Below are 21,349 nucleotides of genomic sequence, written 5' to 3' on the forward strand. Positions count from 1 at the left end.
GGGGCACACAGGGGGGGATCGCGGGAGGGGGGGCGGAGCGGGCACCGGCCACCCTGGCGTTCAGGGGGGAGAGCGGCTCCAGACCGTGCATCGGGGAGTGGCGGGGCTGGGGGCAGGCGTCAGGTGCTGGGAGCCTGCCGGGGGAGCACGGTGCACCGGGAGCGAGAGAGGGGACTCGGGTAGCCGGAACCGGAGTGAGCCAGAAACAGCGCAGAGGGGGCGTGCCTTAGGCTGGGTCGGGGGGAGCTGCTCTTCAATCACAAAAAATTACAGTTTTAAAGCTTTGACTTGACGAGCAAAACCTTGAAGCGTGGTCAAGATGTCCCGGACTAGCAATAGGACGTTCATGGGGAATGAGCTTTAATCTCCAAACCCTTGAAAATAAGCAGAATATCCTGGAACATAAAGAGAACATGTGGGCTTGCGCTGAGGATGAGTTATTTGACAGCTTGGTAAAGGGACTATTTGACTCCTTAACTTGGCAATGAAACAAACTTCTGAGTGTGCTGGAAGTGATCTGCCTTAATTATAATACTAAAACAGGTGTATTTGTTGAAAACTCAACCCCTTAAGTCTAAAAGACCCCTGCCCAGGTGAAGACCCCCTGAGCATTTGTAATAATTATTATGTAAGCCATATTATAACTGTATGTTAATCACTAACCAATCAGTATCTAATAGGCATGTTTGGAAAAATACTAATCTCTGATTTTTGTGCATAAAAGGAGCAAGAAAACCTGCTGTTGGGGTGCTCGATTTGTGGAAAATCCAACAATATCTCTCCTCAGCGTGTTAAGATTGATTTATTGCACACCAAGCACAAATCTGCTTTTTGGATAATGAAATCACTAGTGTCTTTTCCCCCTCCACTGGTGCAGAGAAACCCCAATGTCTTCAGCAAAGGACAGGGCAGCTCCAGTGCTGGCAGGGGTGGAGGGGGATGGCAGAAGGCAGTCACCCCTGGCATGGCTCCCGGCTGACAAGCAGCGCTCCCGAAATGCTGGGGGAGCCCTGCGAGGAAAGAGGCAGCGTCAGAAAGGAGTGGCTCTGAGAAGACAGATCTTGGTGGGAAACCAGAACAAGAAGCAGTGAAGGAGCAGAAACAGCCCAGGGGAAAAGCAGCCTGGGTTGTTCATCTCTGGAAGCTGAGCATCCCCCACAAACTGGCCTTTTCCAGGGCCTTTCTTGCAGCCATCAGGCTTTGTGACAGTCCCTGCCCCACCAGCCCCAGCTTTGGTGGGCCTTTCCCCAGCTGCCGCCTAGCCAAGGCCCCAGGCTGCTCCCACCACGGCCGAGAGAACAAAGAGCAGAGACCTCAAGCCAAGTCCCACCTGCTTTATCAGTTGAGACACAGCGTTACCCACGAGCACACAGACATGGGCTGACCCTGCGCAAGGCCATGCTGTTCTGCCATCAACCACGTCCTTCCTCGTCGCTGCTTCCTGCGCTGCCTCCCTGCAGCGTCAGCTCCAGAGCAAGGTCTCGGTCCGATCACGGCCATGCCGGGTGGCCTTGGCTCAGAACTGCCAGATCAGCCTCCAGTGTTCATGTCCCGATGGAGTTGCCACCTCTGGACGTCAGGTGGATTGGAGGAAACACTGAGCTTGGTCCTCACTGTGAAGCAGAAGCTATGATAGGTTTCACCTCCCTTCTCCTGGAGGCATCTCCCAGATGCTGCTGGTGCACGGTGCAGGCAAAGAGCAGCTTGTTCACAGAATCACAGAATCACCTCAGTTGGAAAAGCCCTTGAAGCTCCTCCAGCCTAACCATGACCCTCCCCCTGACCGTTCCCAACTCCACCAGATCCCTCAGCGCTGGGTCAGCCCGACTCTTCAACCCCTCCAGGGATGGGGACTCCCCCCTGCCCTGGGCAGCCCATTCCAACGCCCAACAGCCCCTTCTGCAAAGAAATCCTTCCTCAGAGCCAGCCTGACCCTGCCCTGGCACAGCTTGAGGCCATTCCCTCTGGGCCTGGCGCTGGGTCCTTGGCTCAAGAGACTCATCCCCCCTCTCTGCACCCTCCTGGCAGGGAGTTGCAGAGGGCCAGGAGGTCTCCCCTCAGCCTCCTCTTCTCCAGACTGAACCCCCCCGGTTCCCTCAGCCTCTCCCCATCAGACCTGTGCTCCAGACCCTGCACCAGCTCCATTGCCCTTCTCTGGACAAAGTAAAAGGTTCAGAAAGGCCTCGGATCCCAGGAAAAAAACCCTGCATGGGGACACCAGGGGTTGGGATGCTGATGCCTGCATGATACCCAGCCCCAGGGATGGGCTGACTCCATGCCTGGGGCAGCCTCTGGTTCCTCACTTGGATGCAGGCATGGATTGAGTGCAGAAAGAACCGGGCAAAAGCCACCAGCAATGTCACACAGTCACCCTGCCAGTTTCCAAGGAGGGTGGCAGAGCCTCGGAGAAGTGATGTTTGGGATCTCTCCAAGGGGAAGCTAATCAGACAGCTATTACTTCAGTTACACACCGTTACATGCCCATTACAGGTGTGTTTTAAGCATCCATAGTACCCGCAGCTCCCTTCCCCAAGACCTACTGGTCATCTCTCCCTCCCCTTGCAGGCTGTCACCATACATCAACCCCCAGGCACTGCCACCATGCTGGGCTCTACCATCTCCACGGCCAGCAGCCACGAAACAGGTGTTACCCCAACAAGGCACAGCAGGCTGAGGGTTCATGGGACACAGGAGGAGACTGAGCCACCAGCCTGACCCTGCCAGTGCCTGGTATGGTGCTTTGCACCAAAACTGCAGCAGGATAGCTCACTGATCACTTCTGCGTGGAAAAAGCAGGAGCACATCCCACTGCCAGAGTTATTACCCTGGCTCTGGGGCTTCAAAGGACCTGCCAGGTGGCTCTTGTGTCTCACAAGTGTGCAGGATGTTATTTATCACCCACTGCAGCCAAAGCATCTACCAGGAGACCTCTGGGCCTGAGCTCTGCTCCCGGGACTGTCCATGGGGGCCCCAAAGCCATCTCCTCACCCAGGCTTGGGAGATGCCCATTTCTCTCCCCTGCCAGGGAGCCTGTGGGGAGCAGTTCCTGTACAGAGATCCATGATTACTTAAGGACTGTATCCCTTATTGAATTAAAATTAATTATTAGTAGCCCCCAATAACTTTTCAATACAGGCAGGTGAACACAGTGCCAGGAGTGATCTGTGATGTGGAAGCAGTGGCTGAGGCAGAGGCTCACGCACAAGTGTGTGTCTGTCATCCAAAGCCAAGGATGAGCTTGGGAAGCTGCACGCTAAACATACACACGGGCACTGGGGTTTCATGTAAAAAGAGGGAAAGTAACAAAACAAAGCAAGGGATCAACCAAGCAAGGCAGCATCTAGACCTTACGGCAGCAAGGTGAGGGGCTAGCCAGGTAGTTATAGGTATTTTGTGTGGAAGGTGGGAGTTGAGCAAATCTCCCGTGCCAGAGCTGGGATAAAGGTAAGGATTGCAACAGGCTCCCTGAACATCCCTGCCTCCACCCACACTGTGTCATCTCGTTAATCACCAGCGGGAGGGTGGGGTGATCCCTCCACCTAGCAGCACAGCCCTGCCCCAACACACCGGAAAAAGTGAGGCACGCCCAGCCCCGGGGGGCTTTCCCCCTGCTTGTATTTACACGCTCTAAGGGCCATTCTTGCAAGTTTTTGCTCTTCCGCCTGGCCTGCCTACACTGGGAATGGGGTGGGAGGAGGACAAAGGCACGCAGCGAGCTCTGGGCAGGCTAATCCCCTCGTTGGCATGCAGCTCAACACACGTTTAAGCTTCCCTCCCGGGTGGGTTTGCTGCATGGCTCCTGGAAGGCGCTTGGTGAAACAGCGAGGCTGGTTTGGTGGCACAACCAGACTCCCCGGCCATGCTCTGGGTTGCTCTCACAGCCCGGCGCAGTATCGCAGCATCACAGGACTGCAGCTGACAGCCCTCTAGCAAAAAAGGTGACGTTCTTGTCCTGGATCTTATACTGGTAAATCTGGACGAGATCCTTCTCCACCATCAGCTCCAAGGACACCCTCCTAATTATTTTAATCTGCAAAGGGAAAGGAACAGGTATCCTTTGGCTGCCCCAGTCACAGCATCCTCACCCCCCATGCCCCATGCTGGCCTGCAGGGAAGGGGGAACCACTGATAAAAAAAAACATCACACAGCTGGAGCCAGCCCCCCCAGTGGCAGCCCCCGATGAGACCATGCACTAACCAGACCCCACGACCCACCTGCCCTCACAGCCCAGAAGAGATCACTCCTAGCCAGGCTTGGATCAGGACAGGACAGTTTGGGGAAGCTTCCCAGGAACTAGCTATTTTGCTTTGCCATCAACTTGAGGCAGAAGACAGCCTGCCCTGCTGTATAAACCCTTTCCAGCTTCCAGAGATGGGGGAGCCCCCAGGATGTCCCTGAATATCCCCCCAGAAGTGGAGTCACAGCCGTCAGAGCCCGGATGCTCCAGCAGATCCTTGTGACCAAGGCTGCTCATTAATCCTCAGACGTGCTGCAGGCCAGGCTGGTCTCACAGGGCACAGATGGAACATGTTTTGCCTTCCCTCGGGCGTGCGGGCAGCAGTGTGTGTGACACTAACGTCTGCCACCTCTCTGTGCTCTCCTGTGCATTACCTGCCCATGAACATCCTTGCAGAAGCCAGTTGCCAGCCCCTCTACCCACAGGATCAGATCACTGTGATGACACAGGGAGTTCACAACCAGTTCGTTTTCCTCATCTTCTGAATCCTCATTGCTGTGAACCAGCACCACAATGTTGCCCTGGAAGAAGAGCACCAGACAGCGATGAGCCCCTGGCTGGTTCCTAATCCACTCAGAGTAAGGAAGGGGAGATAATAACAGGAGCTTGCACAAATGCCCTGCTAACAAAGCTACTTAGACACCCCCCAGCATGGCAGCTGGTTCTGACCTAAAGTCCACTGAGAAAACAAACAGCAGGTACATATAGAAAGCACTGAAACAGTTTGAGATAGATATATATATATATATAGATATAGATATAGATATATATCTATATATCTATATATATATATATAGTATTTACACACACACACGCGCATATATACACAATACGCAGCCTAAAAATACATCAAGCCTTTGTTACGAGACAGCTGTCTGGTTAAACCAGTCTGTCAGGCCACGCAAACAGCAACTCTGAGTGAATTCAGAACAGCTAAATAAAGACATGGCCAAACGGCCACAGCCAGAGCTGCAGTGCTCGAACCTTCCCAGCTCTGGCAAGAAGCAAAGAGCTCCCCAACGCAACACCCGCTCTATTAAAAGTACATCCCAAGAGTCTCTGCCTCAGCCCATGCTGAGGTCACCAAGGACTTAAAATAACATGAAATTCCCAATCAATTAAAATGTATTTTAAAGCTTTGGAACATCTTAGATGGAAACAGAAACATGCTAGCACGATTTGTCATCTTTTTTAGCTGTTTTGGAGGTAAATATTCTCGGCAAGCAGAACACCCCTTGTCAGCATTTACAGCACAAACACCCTGGCACCATATGAAGCACAGAATAACAAAACCTGACACCATCTACTTTATTTCTCACTCAAGCAGAGAGAGAAGTGGCTGGGGTGGGGGGGTGCTGCAATGTAAACAGCAAAGGATGGATGTGACAGTAATGATTTTTGGCTGTGGTGCTCTCAGAAGTTAGCACATTGCTGGGGAGATCTTTGTAGAAGTGCTGCATTGTCACATGTCCTTAGAAACCAGCCAGCACAACACACAGCAACGCTGAAGGTTGGTGGAAGCAGAGAGTTGTGTTCCCTCCAAGTGGTCCTTCACATCTGGCTCCTGCAAAACCCATCAAGCCCTTGCTACCTTTATAATTTGCTTCCTTCCCTGACCTCCCACACGCACACAAACGTGGGCATGAGTACAGATCTCTGGAGAGCCAGGAGCTCTAAGAAACTGTATTTTACACCTCAAATCCAGGCTTCCAGGTCAGGGACAGACTGAGCCCTTCTCTGAGCAGCACCTCCTGGGAAACCAGTTGCAAAGGTCCCTATGCAGGTACTCCAGGGACTAACACAACACCCTGAGTGAGGACCTAGAGCAACGACTTGAATTTCTTAGACAGCCAAAGCCTTTCAAAGCCTCATCACGCACAGCTGGGAAAAGCCAGGCTTTGCTCCAGAGGCTCTTCCGTACATGTAGCATACAGGAGGCTGCCCAAGGAGGGAGCAGTACCTTCAGCTGGGAGCACACCACGACCCTGCAGTAGTGGATGAAGTCCAACACCGCCACCGGCGCAGCGCCCAGGCTGAGCAGGACACTGAGGTCATCCACCAGCAGCACAGGGCCCTTCCAGGAGTCGCTGCTGGAGGGAGTCAGGGACGTCCGGACGAAGTCAAACAAGGCTCTGAGGTCGGAAGCACCCTCACTAGAAGAGAAAGAGGTCTCAAGGGGCTTAGCTCACACATGTGTTGGCGTCCCCCTCCTCACCCACTGTCCCGACGTGGGGAACACCAGCCTGCGCCCTCCCTGCTGTCTATGCTGCTGTGACGGTCATCAGGTCCTACACTTCCCTGCAGTCACTGCTCCTCTGCTTGCCTGTGAGCAAGGAAACCTTCCCGCCCCCCTCCAGGGAGCCAATAATAGTTTGGGTTGGAAGGGACCCTTAAAGGTCATCCAGTTCATCTGGTTCCAACCCCCCTGCCACGGGGGACACCTTCCACTAGCCCAGGTTGCCCAAAGCCCCGTCCAACCTGGCCTTGAACCCTTCCAGGGAGGGGGCAGCCACAGCTGCTCTGGGCAACCTGTGCCAGTGTCCCACCACCCTCACAGGGAACAATTTCTTCCTTACAACTAATCTAAATCTCCCCTCTTGCAGTTTAAAACCGTTATCCTCATCCCATCCCTACACCCCCTGATCCAGAGTCCCTCTCCCCTTTCCTGCAGCCCCTTTCAGCCCTGGGAGGCCGCTCTAAGGCCTCCCCGGAGCCTTCTCTTCTCCAGCTGAACCCCCCAACTCTCTCAGCCTGTCCTCACAGGGGGGTGCTCCAGCCCCCCCAGCACCCTCGTGGCCTCCTCTGGCCCCACTCAAGCAGGTCTGTGTCCTTCTGCTGTTGATGCCCACAGAGCTGGACCCAGCCCTGCAGGGGGGTCTCCCAAGAGCAAAGCAGAGGGGGAGAATCCCCCCCCTTGCCCTGCTGCCCACACTGCTCTGGGTGCAGCCTAGCACACAGGTGGCTTTCTGGGCTGTGAGCTCGCGTTGCTGGCTCACAGGCAGTCTTCCATTGTTAATACGCCCAAATTCTTCTCCTCGGGGCTACTCTCAATCCGCTCCTTACCCAGACTGTGTTTGTACTTGAAATTGCCCCGACCCATGGGCAGGACCTTGCCCTTGGCCTTGTTGAACTCCATGAGGCTCACATGGATCCACTTCTCCAGCCTGTCTAGTGTTTGATCCTGCCACACTCCAACAAATACCCCCTCACCCAGACCCAAAGGGCTGCGTGGTCTCACGGCACAGGGGTCTGCAGGGCTTCAGTCCCTGCCCTGGGTCTCACCAAAGGCCCATCTACCCCAGCATGAGTCTGAAACAGCAGGGAGCCAGGAGCATACAGGAACAGAGCAAGTATGTGGTCGTCCTTGCTCAGAGGCTGCCTGACCCAGAGGTGGTATCTTCCAATTTAACAGCCCTTGGTGGATTTTTTTTCTATCAAATCATCAGGGACACAGAGATAGTGAAGTGAGAATAAAAATGAAAGCCAGCATGGTTAAAGCAGCACTGCTCTCTTGAATGAGAATAAAACTCAGAATAATTTTTTTTTAAAAAAAGGAATAAAACTGTTTGGATCAAATAAAAATTTGACATAAACCAGTTGAGTGCTGAAATAAATTTTCTCTAGACCTGTAACATGCTTGGCAATGAGGATGGGGGTGGAAATTCTTCTAAAATGCTGGAGAAGAGGGACAGAATCCCTCTCCGAACAGCAGGGAGAGACAGGGCAGGACAAGCACAGCAATGTGCACGGCGCTGGCATTCCCCCTCACTTAGATGACCAGCTACTGAGTCCCTGGGCCCCGGAGGGAAGCCCAAAGGGAGCCAGGTCTCAGCTGTGGACCTTGCTGCTGCTCTTGGTGTTGGCAGCAGTGGCAGGGGATGCAAGGGGGGAACCACTCTGTGCCAAGGGCCCTGTTGAGCCCCAGTGGAACCACCAACTGCTCAGGTTTACCTTAGAAACTGAAAAGGACTGGACTGTCCTGACTGCTCCTCCTCTCCAAACATGAAGTCAAGGCAGGACTTGAGGCCTTCCAAGAAGATGAGCTGTCCTCGCTCTTTGGCAGCTGTCAGATTGACTCCCTTGAGAGAGGAAAACGCGATGTTGTAGAGTAAACAGCTTTGGAGGAAGGGTGCAAACAGAACCAAGTAGATCAACAGCCGATTTTTATCAAGTCTTCTCTAAATGTGCTAGTAAAGTCAGTGCATCAGTGAGTCCTGCACAGGGGATGAAATGGGTGGTTCTGTTACACACACTGGCAGACACATTTGCTGCCCTGTATTTTGCCAAGAGATTAAAAAAAAAAAATTATCGTGATTTGGGGGCTCAAACACCCTGGAATTGCTCCTGGGTAGACAGCATCATTGTATGGGAGAAAAACAGCTTCTCATCCAGAGGCAGGGAGAAGATACAGGCTTCTCCAGGCTGCCCCAAGGACCCTGCTGTAAGCAATTTCTTCACCCTCCCTTCTTGGCTGGTGAAAGCCTTTGGTTTTCACTATCTCCAAATCATCGCTGTGGCAATAACGACTCCCCAGCACAACCCACTCACCTGAGCGAGGCACAGCCCAGATCTAGAGAACACAATGGACTAGACACCCCAGTGCTCTCACAACACCTAGGAGAGAACAATGTGGCCAGGGCTCCCACGGGAAGCAGCCTCAGCCCTGATTCCTCTCTGGAGAATGAAGGAGGGACCACGACAAACTGCCTGGGGCCATGACTGAGACTCAAGCTGAGAGAGATTTCCAGCTCTCACCATGAGGCTGACCTTGAGAGCCACGTGCTGGGCATGTCCAGCCCCAACAGAGAAATCCCTGGCAGAGTTGCAGCAGACATGCAGAAGACCCCAACTGGAAATCTAGCTCATGTACTCCTGTCTCATCCTCCTTTGTTTCATCAGCAAGGGCTACTTTTGCCAACCATTCTATAGCTCCTCAGCGTACAGGTAACTGCATTAGTCCACCTTTCAAGAGAAAATTTAGTGCCTGTTACCAACATGATCACACAAAGATATCTCACACGCACTATCATCAGACCTTGGCCAAACTGCATTTCCCAGCAAGAAGTGCAAATTTGCTCAGCTATCCAGTGTGGGTTGCTACCCACATTTCACAACAGGACTGTGATTTCTTAAAATGGAGCCAAGGAGCACGAACACCAAGATTCGCAGCATCTCGGCAGCCCGGAAATAGGGCTGTTGCGCAACGCAGCAGGTAGGTGGACAAGACAGCGAGATAGATGGTTTACGAAGAGTTCAGGAAGGTTTAGCTCAAAGCAGTACTGCCTGACAGGCAGAACCAGAGGCATGGAACCAGGAACAAGGATCCTTGAGAATGCAGTTCCCATATTCCCTGAGAGAAGACATCCCTTCGGGATCCTGCGAGATTTTGGACCCTCCAAAGAAGGTGGCTGAGCAGGACTGGTCAGGAGCAGAGGCAACTCCTAGGACAGCCCTTACCTTAAGTCACGACTAGCTTCTGCCTGAACACTGGAAGAGGCATGCAGCAGTCAGCAGCGCTGGTGGTTTTGACCAGGAACTTTTTAAGCATCACAGAAAATACAGATTTTTGTTTATTTCCTAAACAATCATGCTGGGACCTGCAGGACATTTGAGCACAGTCTGAGTCGCCCAGCAAGGGGAAGGCTCATAGAAACTCTTCCCCCAAGACCTCAAGCACTGAGCAGAGCACTGTGCTTGGCACTGTCCCGACACCTTTTGAAAAGACCTTGGAGGTTTTCCAAGCATTTCCCAGCCCTCACGACAGCCCTGAGAGCCATCACACTCTCCTTGCTCACACAGGAGAGGGAGATGGAGAAAAGCGGTGTCCGCTTCTGCCTCCTACCCCTGTGTTTCATCTGCTCAACCTTCCTGTTATCTGACATTAAGAAAAGGGGCACTTACATTTTCATGTCAGATTTAAAATTTAATAAAAAAAGATTGTAAAGCCACATCTTATGCATTTGATCAATGAGACAATCCCTACGAGGGGGTGGGCCCAGCTGCTTTGTGAGCATGGAATTTCCATGTGAGGACCTCCAGAGAGAAGGCCTGCGTAGATTAAGGAAGAGGTCCTTCCCACAAATATTAACCCTGAGCTCCTCCAAGGCTTATCAGTTACCACACATTCAGTCCTCATTAGAGGAAAGACAGATTTCTACTGTTTTTCCTCCCAGCTGAAATGTAAGGGGAAGGATCCATTCATCAGGGCTGCTGCCAGAAAACACTGTCTACATCCATTAGAAACCAGATGATCAGAGGCAACATCTTGTTAGGTCAATAGTTGGACTGGATGATCTTCAAGGTCTTTTCCAAACTAGACAGTTCTGTGATTCTGTCTTCCATCACAGCCAGGGGATACTTTGACAAGCAGAAGCTACTCCAAGCCAAACGCTGTCTGATATGTGCCCACTCAGATCCAGTTTTTAATAAAATCAGCCCTGAGCTTGCCCTTCCCTTTCCTGGTCTTCCACAGATGCTTTTGGGAGGAAAATGGTCCCACCTACCATGCAAACTCCAGGAAGGAGAGCCTCAGGCAAGGCACTAGTCAGAGTTTTTAGAAATATCCCTTTTGTTTTCTAATACCTTCTCAAGGAACAGCATTAACCAGCAAGTGTTGCAACACACTCTTGCCTCACCTAGTCCACTTTGTCTCCTCTCTCTTCTCCTTCTCCCAGGCAAGCCAGAAGCTGTAATACCCATGAAAGGGACTCTTGCAGAGCACAGGGCACTTTGCTCTCCCTGCCATACCTCCTGCCAGTCCCAAGCCTGGCAGAGCCTGATGTGGGCTGCAGGTGGAGGGATTTGGCTTTCTGCAGGTGATATTTGCTCACTAAAACCGTGCCAGAAAGCAGGGCCGGAACAGAGAACTAAGGGAAGCCTCTTAGGCAATTGCAAGCACACACGATGGAAAAAATTCTAGCTGAGGACAGAAGAACCTTTATGTGGCAGGCCAGGAGTCAGGGAACAGCTGGCAAATATCTGATGTGCCACAAAGCAGGGTTGGGTTGCACGGCAGTCTCACCCACCTCATCCCCTTGTGAATTTTTGGAGCCCACAGGACTCAGCACTTGCTGAAATGTTTTGCTACAGCAGTGGCGAAATTCACTATTAATGTCAATAATTCATAAACCGATTTTAACTTCACTTCAGACATTTCTTCCGGCACACACAAACTCTCTGTATTTCAAATCAGCAAGGAAACAGTCTCCTCTGTTAAAAATACCGAGCAGCTCGGTGTTGTTACACCACGGCCTGCCTGGATGACAGAGAGAAGGGCCACAGCATGAGACGAAGGCAGCCAGGGGCAGTATGCTTGTGAGTCAGACCAGGAATTGGATCCCCTTGGGGCTATAATGTTCCTGAGTGGAGCCAGCAAGTCCAGGTTCATTTTCCAACTGGGAAACCAGGTCCCAAAGAGACCTGGAGTCACCCCACTGCAGTCATCTGCCACAGCAAACCTCTGCTTGCCTCCCAGCTAGCAGCCCAGCTGATGTAACCTCTGGAAGTAGCACAGGAAGCATCAGGACAACTCAGAGATGGTGGAAAAAGTGCTTAAAATGGCCAACGGCACCTTCCTGACTGCGACAGACACTACACAGGTCCCTCCTGCAGAGCCACAGTGCTGCAAGCACCCAAACAGCGTGTATTATCAGCCCTGAAAGCATTCATTATCTCACAGCACCACGCTCCATTATCACTGGGAGCGCATAGACATTATCTCTGGCAATCTGTCATTTATCGATCAAGCCCAGAAATGCTTCTGAAACAGCAGCTCGGTGTGATTGGAGCTGTGAGCTCTGCAACGGAGGGAGCACAACTGTTCTCATCCATCCAGGATGCTGCCAGGCAGGCAGCGTGGCAGCCCACCGGCCTGCCAGTAGTGACATCCCTTCAAACCAGAACCACCGCTTGCCATTTCATAAGGGAAAGTGAAATATTTGCAGGAGAGAACTAGAAATGGAGCGTGTGAGGCAGCTCAAACAGTGAACACAGCTATGGTACAAAGTACAACGATCAGGCCTGTGATCAGTCAAGTGGCCAAGGTTTCCTCTCTAGTGCAGTCACCTGTGGAGAAAGCAGAGATAACCAGGCGATGGTGTCTGGCCTGTGATCTCAGCGCTGTGTCAGGGGACAGGGGAGACCAAACTGGGATAAATAAATTTTTAAAACAAACATTGGATAAATGAGGGTGGGAGCACCGATCTGGCAAGCTGCCCTGGTGCCACTGGCCTTGCTAATGGCCCAGTGTGTTCTCTACAAGGTCATGGCAGATAACATTAACTGTCCCTTAAAGTGCAGATCCTCATGAAAAGATTGGGATTTGCAGAAGAGGAAAAGCGTGAAGCCGGTATTGTAGAGCCACAAACATCCAGGGAAACTTCTTCCTGCAAGTAAAAATACATCACTGCATTTAGCTAACACGTAAGGAACTGGTTCTGGACTGCTAAGACCTGGCAACACTCTGGGGAAGCAGCACGTGAGGTAACCATTACTTCCACTATGTATAAATATTCAGTATTATCACCATATCTCAGGTGCTGCGAGGACCAGATCCACAAAAGATTGCTGTAAATGCTGCATAATATGACCCTGGCTCCACAACCCTTCCTCCCAGGCCTGGGACACCTCATTCCCAGCAGAAACAGGAGCATTCTGAAGTAATGAAGCTCTTCCAACAGCAGTCTTTTTTAAGTGCATAATCTGCTAGGAATGATTACGCATGGGAGATTTAATCTTTGGATGGAATAACATAATGCAGGTGGCTGCCCATGGGATCCTTCCATGCAGTTCCTAGAGAGACTACAGTCCAAGCCCCCGCAACTCTCCTGGTCAAGGCAGAGAGCCAGGCAGCTGGTCTTGAGCCCACCACCGAGGAAAAGGAGATGGGAAGGGAGCAGTCGGTGATTTGGTGAAGCATGCAGCTCACCTAACTGCAGCGTGACACAGCTCAGGGTACTGCCCAAAATCAGGGTTTGCTGCAGCCATGTAAATGACATCCCAGCTGGTCTCTACAGCCACAAATTCTTAAGCAGGTCTATGAGCGAAGCGACGATGCCAAAACCCACCTTTACTGAGCCTGATGTGTTCATTCAGGTGAAGGAGGATTAAGGCAAAGACAATATCTTATGGAAACTCAGACAGATATAAAGAACTCATGTTATGACCTCCAACTCCTCAGAGCTTTGGGAGAATTCACAAGAACCGACCACACAGGCACCTGTGAAGTTATAATGTAAGACTGACTCAGACTTGAAACCAACAGGACAGGGTCAGCTCACTGCTGCAGGCAAATGTAATCCCTTCTCTGAACTCCCCTGGGCAAACTGTATTGTTCTTCTTAGCACCTCCCTTCACATCAGTAACCTGTTTTTGGAAGCATCAGACAGCAAATCATTTTGATTTGCATCGCACGTGTGCTCCAACTAATCCTCATGTTCTCTCCCTTCTCAGACTCTCCCAGGAGGGAGATGACAACAGCACCTATTAAAAGCACACGCACAAGCTGTGCGCTGGGAAATTTCACCACATTAGGAAACGCACCAACAAACATGACTCTGCTTTTAGAGCAGGCAAGGATCCCATTTTTAACAGCTGAATCTCCTACCTACGCCAGTTGCTATGCCCAGTTTCCTGTCCCACTTAGCAAGTTCCCCCCAAGATTTCCTCCTCTCTGCAACACGAAGGCCAGAACGATTCAGTCCTTGCAGAGGCTGGTTGGCTCAGCATGGAGAATCTGCTCCGCATGGGAATTGCAGATTGAGTATCTGCCTGTGAGTTAAAGCTCCAGGTGGAAACACTTCGTTTGCTCGGTCCATTTTGTTTACCTTAGGTCTGAGCTCTCAGACCATTGATCTCCTTTTAAAAGTAAAAAAACAAGTAGTAAATAAAATACAATTATCTAGCAAGCACCGAAACTCAACGCACATTTACAGTGGGGAATACACTGTTACTGCAACACCTGAAAGCGTTCTTCAACACCTAAAAGTCTTTATAAGCAGCAGCACTGTGGGGATTTCCAGCAGCACCAGAGGAGGGAGGACCAATGCAAGCCCTCATCCCTTCAGCCCTGGAAGGTCACCTGGACTTCCCAGTCAGAGCATTGAACATCTGAGCATTGAACAAAAATCAGAGAGATGCAGTTTAAAGCCAGAGCTCAGACTGATTTGCTGACACTGGGAATGACCCTGCCTACTTTGTTTCTCTGTTTCCTCGTTTCAGGGTACACATAATCCTTGCCTGACTCACCATGGGAAGAAAATCTGTAAGAACATACTCAGAGCTTGTGGCTCCTCAGATTGCTCTAACTGATGGCTTGGCCCAGAAGCCAAAAGAAGCATACAGGTGTCCTTCTGAATCTACAGGTCATTCAGCCCAAAGCACTTCATCACAACGTAACCACAGGACAGAGGACAGTCACCTCAGGAGCTCCTGTGCCATACAGCCAGTGCATCCTGCAGGCAAACAGAGAAGCCCAAGGAACAGACACTGTGGTATTTTTCTCCCCAGAGCACTCATGAAACTACATCTACCAATCTGGGCCTGTCTGGGGAATGCTGATCTCCAGAAAACATTTGTAAGCACAAAGAAAACAAGCAGCTGTTCAGCACTCCGCCCCCTCGGGTGGCAAAGCGCGGTGGAACCCTCACAGCGAGCTTCATAGCCAGGATTTTGCCCTATATCACATCTTTTTCTCCAGCAAGAAGCGATCTCCATCCCCTGCCCCAGCAGCACCAATCCTGATCATCCCTGTCAAGATCTGGAAACATTTGCTCACATGCAATTCCTGTTCCCCATTCTCATTCCTTTCCACCCAACAGAAACTACCTGGACCTGTAATTATTAACCTACGTCAAGAGACTTACCAGCTTCTGTGCTATGATGTTATAGTGACTGAAGGACTGGAGCAGGGCCACAAAGCAAACCTTACAGCCAGCTGGATAAGAAGACAAAAAGACACGTTATCATTTTGGTTTTTCAAGCTGCCATTATCAAAGCACATCAATCACAGGAGTCAGGGTACAAATCTGTCTGGAAATGTCTTTACGTGAGACAGGTTTAGGCAGCCTCTCGCTTACTTGTGGCTGGGCTTTCAATTTTCACTGTTGTATAGGATTTTCGCATGAGGGCAAATGTTAGTTTGAAAAGAAAGAGAACAAACAAGAACAAGATGACATTTTAAAAAGTAGGAGCCCCCTTTTTTGTCTTGTGCCATCCCACCCTGGGATCTTGTGGCACTGTTTGTTGATATTACTGCAAGGAGGCCAACGGCCAACTGTGACACAAACTACTGAAACCAAAAAACCCCTGTTTTGGCTCTCATAGGACAAGTGACCTTGACTGGAAAAACACACAGAACAAGCAATTCTGACAAAGATACCTCACTAAAACGTGATTTTAGGAAACCTGACACATGAGAATCTGGCCTTATAGTTTGGGTATGAACAAAATCAGTGTTTGTTTCTCCCTGCCTGAGAGCAGGACATGGAGTGTAACAAGTCAGGGGTCCCAGATGAGCCTTCACTGACCCCTCGGGAGCTCCCAAAAGTTTTGAGCACTAAGCAGGTACTCAGACAACACGGTGGTGTTACAGACCCAGAGTAACTGTCACCCTGGCGTGGAAATGAGAGGGTGACAGCAAGCACACCTGCCTTGAGACATAAGATTAATCCCCAAGGGCTGTGCATCCACAGGGATGGTGAGACCTCCCCCAGACAGATGGGCAGCTCCATGCAACGACTCCCAGGACAGTGCTGCAGTTCAGCATGTCAGCAGAGGCGTGGGGGGATGCAGGCAAACCCTGAGGCAGTGCCTCAGCAGGGCTGTCCCTTTGAACCATTCACACTGTTAACAATCTGCTCTCCACAGGCTCTCCTGCAGGTTCACTCTGTTCTATTAATCACAGAATCCTGGAACGGTTTGGGTTGGGAAGGACCATGGGCAGGCACACCTTCCACTAGCCCAGGTTGCCCAAAGCCCCGTCCAACCTGGCCTTGAACCCTTCCAGGGAGGGGGCAGCCACAGCTGCTCTGGGCAGCCTGTGCCAGGGCCTCACCACCCTCACAGGGAAGAATTTCTTCCTTACAACTAATCTAAATCTCCCCTCTTGCAGTTTAAAACCGTTATCCTCATCCCATCCCTACACCCCCTGAGCCAGAGTCCCTCTCCCCTTTCCTGCAGCCCCTTTCAGCCCTGGGAGGACGCTCTAAGGTCTCCCCGGAGCCTTCTCTTCTCCAGCTGAACCCCCCAACTCTCTCAGCCTGTCCTCACAGGGGGATGCTCCAGCCCCCCCAGCATCCTCGTGGCCTCCTCTGGCCCCGCTCAAGCAGATCCTTGTCTTTCTGCTGTTGGTGCCCCCAGAGCTGGACCCAGCCCTGCAGGGGGGTCTCAGGAGAGGGGAGCAGAGGGGGAGAATCCCCCTCTTGCTCTGCTGCCCACACTGCTCTGGGTGCAGCCCAGCACACAGGTGGCTTTTTGGGCTGTGAGTGTACATTGCAGGCTCATGGCCAGCTTTTCATCCATCAGTACCCCCAAGTCCCTCTCCACAGGGCTGCTCTCAATCCACTCATCACCCAGTCTGTATTTGTGCTTAAGTAAAACAATTTTTTTTAAATGGGGTAAAGCCATAGCTGAAGAAGTGGCAGTTATGGGGGGCAGAATGCCCTTAGCCCCACCACCTGCAGAGCACTCGGAGCTAAACTTCAAGTCTGATTGGTACCAGATCAGCTGGGCTGGCTGCTTTGACAGCAGAAAGCTGGAGGAGTCCATGAGTCCAGCACCTGCTCCTCAGGGGCTGGTCAGTTACTCACAGGTGAAACAGTTAGCAGAAAAGCAATTAGGCAACTTGCCAGGCTCTTTGTTTCTCTACTCACTACCTGCCAGTTGTTCCTGAAATTTTTAATCTCATTACAAAACACCTAGCTGGTGAAGAAATTACAGTCAACCCCTCATTGTCAGATGCTGATGTGATTTACACTGATGACGAAACATGGTGCAGAGACATTACGGGATGTGCCTAAGGAGACAGAGCAAGTCCCAGGAACAAGTCAGGACTGGGATCCATAAAACCTGACCCCAAAGCTTTGCACTAATCCGAGGATGCCTCATGCTTTGCAAAACCAGCCTCTGCTCACACAGAAACACTTTACACTGAAGGAACCTCCAAGGATCAAAGGCAACCCTTGCCTTGGAGAGTCCTGCTGCTGACATACCTCTGAGGTAGAAGGAGAGGAAATGGTGCACAAGGAAGCTGCCATCTGTCCTGGTGTCTCGCAGGAGAGTGAATTTACCCTGAAAAAGAAGAAGCAAAACAACTTAACAGAGGAAGATGGGGGCACAAACTGCTTCCAGTTCTATCTTGGTCAACAAGATGTCTGCTCAGGCTAGGGGAAATTCTGCAGGTATTAGTCAGAGAAAGAAGTGGACAAGCAGTGCCCCAACCACACATCCATTTAGAAAGGGATGGCAGCGCTTCTTCCAGACACAGCCCACAGGGCAGCATCAGAAGATGCTGAATTCACTCTTTCTGGGAGACATGCCCACCAGCTAAAAGCCCTTCTGCTAGTCCAAGACCCCAGCTGGACCCCTATGCTCTGTGCCCACCAAGAGCCACCTCCTCACACCCCAGCTGCTGCAGAGGACACCAAGGAGCAGCACTGCACCTTCCAGTGCCCACCCAGAGCACACACCTATTCGTGCCCCTGGCTAGACACCATTGCTCACAGCCACCCGTGACAATCACAACATCCCAGCTTCATCCCCCTCTTCTCCAACTCACAGTCATCTTCTTTCTACTCCAAGTGGCACAGATGGCAGGGGGACAACAGCCACCCACTCTGTTCCTCGACTGTTCTCCCACTGCCACGGCCATCATCGCCTGTGTGCTTAAAATGGCAACCCCGCTCTACAGCTGCTGCTTTTCCTGCCCCCAAACAGCCCTCCCCGTCCCCTGTTCTAGGCTTACCTCAAACACACCACATGCTGAACACAAAACCTTATCATCAGAATACATGAGCCCTCTGCACAAAGTATACACCTTGTTTTGATCATGCAGGAAATTAATTCATCAGTGTGTGCTTGTTATCAGTACCAGTCTCATCAAGGCATTTGTTTCCATTAAAACCTTAGTCAAAATGTTTCTTTAATCAATACAAATCATAGAAGGGCTGCTTTTAATCACGAAGAACTTATCAATGCCTTTTTTTTTTTTTTCAATCTATTAGAAGAAAAGAAAAAGCCTTTTGGAGCAACGAGCAATCTACCCATAAGCAATCCACAAGCCATCTATCAGAGACAACTCCCCAGTGCCTAAAATGGGTTATAAAGCAGTGCTAATGGAACAGCAAATATTGAACACGTCTGCGGGGAATGCAAAGCAGAAGCCAGGGTAAAGAAGCGCTGCTCTGCTTCAGCCAGAGAGAGCTCTTTCCCACCCAAAAAAAAAAAAACCAAAAAAAAGGGTTATGCCTCTGTGGCCATTACAATAATGAGAGGCACCATGCTGGAGAGCATCTCGCTGAGACATATCCTAAGCCTGGAGGAGTCTCTGGGTTTGAGCAGCACAAGCTCAAACATCCTGCAGTTTATCTTCTGCACGACTCCATCCCCTTCAACTCCCCTCTTCCTCACAACAGCCCGCTGCAACAGCACTTCGAGTGCCCTCCCTCGCCTGCTAGCTCTTGAAAGGCTCTCTCCTTTTCTCCCACACACGCTGCGCAGCACACAGCAGGATGTTATCATTCAGAGCATACAATATTTTGCTTTTTCGAACCTTCCAGTTATCAACCTTTAAATCCTGTCAGCCCTCACTTCGCTGTCACACTGCAGCTGCTTTAGGCAGCATTCAAAACTCTTCATTTCTGATGCTTGGATGCCCAGCTAGCCAGGGGTGGAAATGTCCAACCATGCATCTCCAGAGGCAGAAGAGGCAGGCAAGGTAGGCAAGGCATCAACTCTGGGAAACTCCAGCATCCTGCTTGTGGTCACAGAACTGCCCCAAAGCCTTTACCAACTCCCAAATACAGGAACAGAGGTTCTCCCAGTCATGTCGACACAAGGAGGGAGGCATGCCAAGCCAGCAGGAATCTGCGAGGCTTCCCAAGGTCTGCAAACCCCTGTGGTCATGCTGTCTCCATGCAGGCCCACGCACCTCTTGCACCCATCCCCACAGATGGCACATACCAAATTGTTTAACAGTTGGCTGGAAGAAACCAGGTCCCTGGGGGACCTGGTGGGCGGGTGGCTTCCCCTTGCTGCCAGGCAAGAGGAATTCTGCAGAGGAGCAGGTACGTCCTGGCCCCACCACCACCACCACCTTGTTTACCACCGTGCAGAAAACCCATGGCACCCAATTTGCCACCAGACATGCATTCTGATTCTCTTCCCCATTTTGCACATCATTCTCAAGCACAGATTGATGCTACTGGGGACAAAGCACTTCCAAAGGCAAGGCCTTCTTGTAGCACCTTCTCCACCCTTCTGCCCCAGAACTCTCCCTCCACACTCTGCTTTCACATTCTTTCCACCTGCAGGCTACACAGCAGAAGCTGCAGCTACTTGTTAGAAACTGCCAAAATCCCTTGGCAGGGCAGCAGCGGGTGTCACAAGCACTCAGCAGTGACATGTCAGATACACCCACACAAGCGGCAGCTTCATCCACCTACCAGCCCTGCAGTGAAGGCATTTGTCAGCACTTTGAAATGACACAAACCAACCATAGAGATGCAGAAACCGGGATGGCAGAGACAGGAAGAAGAGATTTGCAAAGGGCTGATGCTTTCAAGCACAGCGGGACACCAACTTCCAGCCAGCCACAGCCAGATATCTCAGCACACCCCACAGACCACATTTCCCAAAGGGGAGAGCCCAGACCCAGACAGCACAGCTCTGTGCAGCAATCAGCGGTGCAGAGGGCAACTTGTAAAACCACCAGCTTAGTCCATACCACAGTGTATGAACTCAATCTTCCAACTCTGGCACCCGGGAACACCACCTGCTCTGCAGCCAGTCATAATCTGGCGCTACACTACTGACAGACAACGCGACAAAAAGGAATCTGGAGCATGTGGTGGGAAGTCCCAGTCTCTGGCTGATGGGAGAGGAAGAGCCAACACAAATCCGAGGCAATTCCTCACATAGAGGTTCACTTCCTCTGACAGGTCCTGCCTGGGCTGCCAAGTCAAAATCCAGGATCTTCAGGCTAAACCTGGTTTTGCTCTCCAGAATCTGCTGTTTGCGTCCTGCCTCTGAAACCAGCACAGTGACAGCACCCACACTCATCCCACAGCTCCACCATCAAACCCACCTTAAAGCACAGGCTCCACTCTGCCAACAAACTCCAAGGGCTCCTCGTTTAGCGTTTCACACGCCTTAAAAACCCAATCATCAACCCACAGGACCTACAGGAACTCGGGAATCCACACAGCCTCAGTGTCGGTCTATCCTTTATGGAGAGTGACACTGCCACCATAGAGCCTTAGCCAGCAACCTCTACCAGGTTTGCTTTGAGCCTCGAGGACCTGATCTCTACCCAGAACTGCTCTCCCAGCTCTTCACCAGCATTTCTTCCCCAGCAGACCAGCTCTGCCCTGCCCTGCTCTGGGCAGGCTGACAAGGATTTAGCTGTCTCGCATTTTCCAGCCTAGGCAGAAAGCTGCCCTACTCACATCGTAAGCCCTACAAGAAGGGGGAAACTCAAGGCTTACAAAATAAATTATCACCCCAAACCTACTTTTTTTAATCGAAGCTAGCATCCATCAGGGAAAACATAATGTGTAACACACGCATATTTTATTAACTTTTTACCTGAACCGCTTCACAGCTCTTTTACAGGGTGAGGGTGTTTAGTTACAGCGTGATTTCATTAGCCCAAGAACTGCATGGATGAACTGATTAGTGGCCCAAAGGAAGAGAAACCTCTGGAAACCACCTCAGGGCCCGGAGGAGGGAGCTTCACCCCCGGCTTTGCTGTTATTCACGTCACGGCAGCGACCAGGCACCAAGGGCTTGCACGGCCGGAGTCCGGCCCCTCCGTAGCGGCTGATACCGGCGCCAGGGGCGTGAGGGACGGCGGGGAGCCGGGGTCGGGCCCTGAGGCCGAGCCCGCCGCCATGCCG

The 21,349-nt window shown here is 51.4% G+C and overlaps 1 protein-coding gene across 3 annotated transcripts in view; it reads right to left on the reverse strand.

Annotated features, from left to right (window-relative positions):
• Nucleotides 1–3,377: 3,377 nt before the first annotated feature.
• The window catches only part of ELP6 (elongator acetyltransferase complex subunit 6), an 18,166-nt gene continuing 194 nt past the window's right edge, over nt 3,378–21,349 (reverse strand). The window contains exons 2-7 of one of the 3 annotated variants that reach the window (XM_026842825.1): nt 17,447–17,525; nt 15,101–15,171; nt 8,190–8,317; nt 6,199–6,391; nt 4,613–4,759; nt 3,378–4,030 (exon numbers count right to left, since the gene is read on the reverse strand). In XM_026842825.1, the coding sequence (XP_026698626.1) occupies nt 3,902–4,030; nt 4,613–4,759; nt 6,199–6,391; nt 8,190–8,317; nt 15,101–15,171; nt 17,447–17,525 (747 nt within the window). In that variant the 3' untranslated portion in view covers nt 3,378–3,901. Of the gene's footprint in view, nt 4,031–4,612; nt 4,760–6,198; nt 6,392–8,189; nt 8,318–14,655; nt 14,713–15,100; nt 15,172–17,446; nt 17,526–21,349 lie in introns of those variants that run through there. The other 2 variants (XM_026842827.1, XM_026842826.1) reach the window with 2 other exon arrangements.

The sequence above is a fragment of the Athene cunicularia genome, assembly GCF_003259725.1.
Source record: "Athene cunicularia isolate RWA chromosome 2 unlocalized genomic scaffold, athCun1 chr2_part1, whole genome shotgun sequence".
NCBI classification, from domain to species: Eukaryota; Metazoa; Chordata; class Aves; order Strigiformes; family Strigidae; genus Athene; species Athene cunicularia.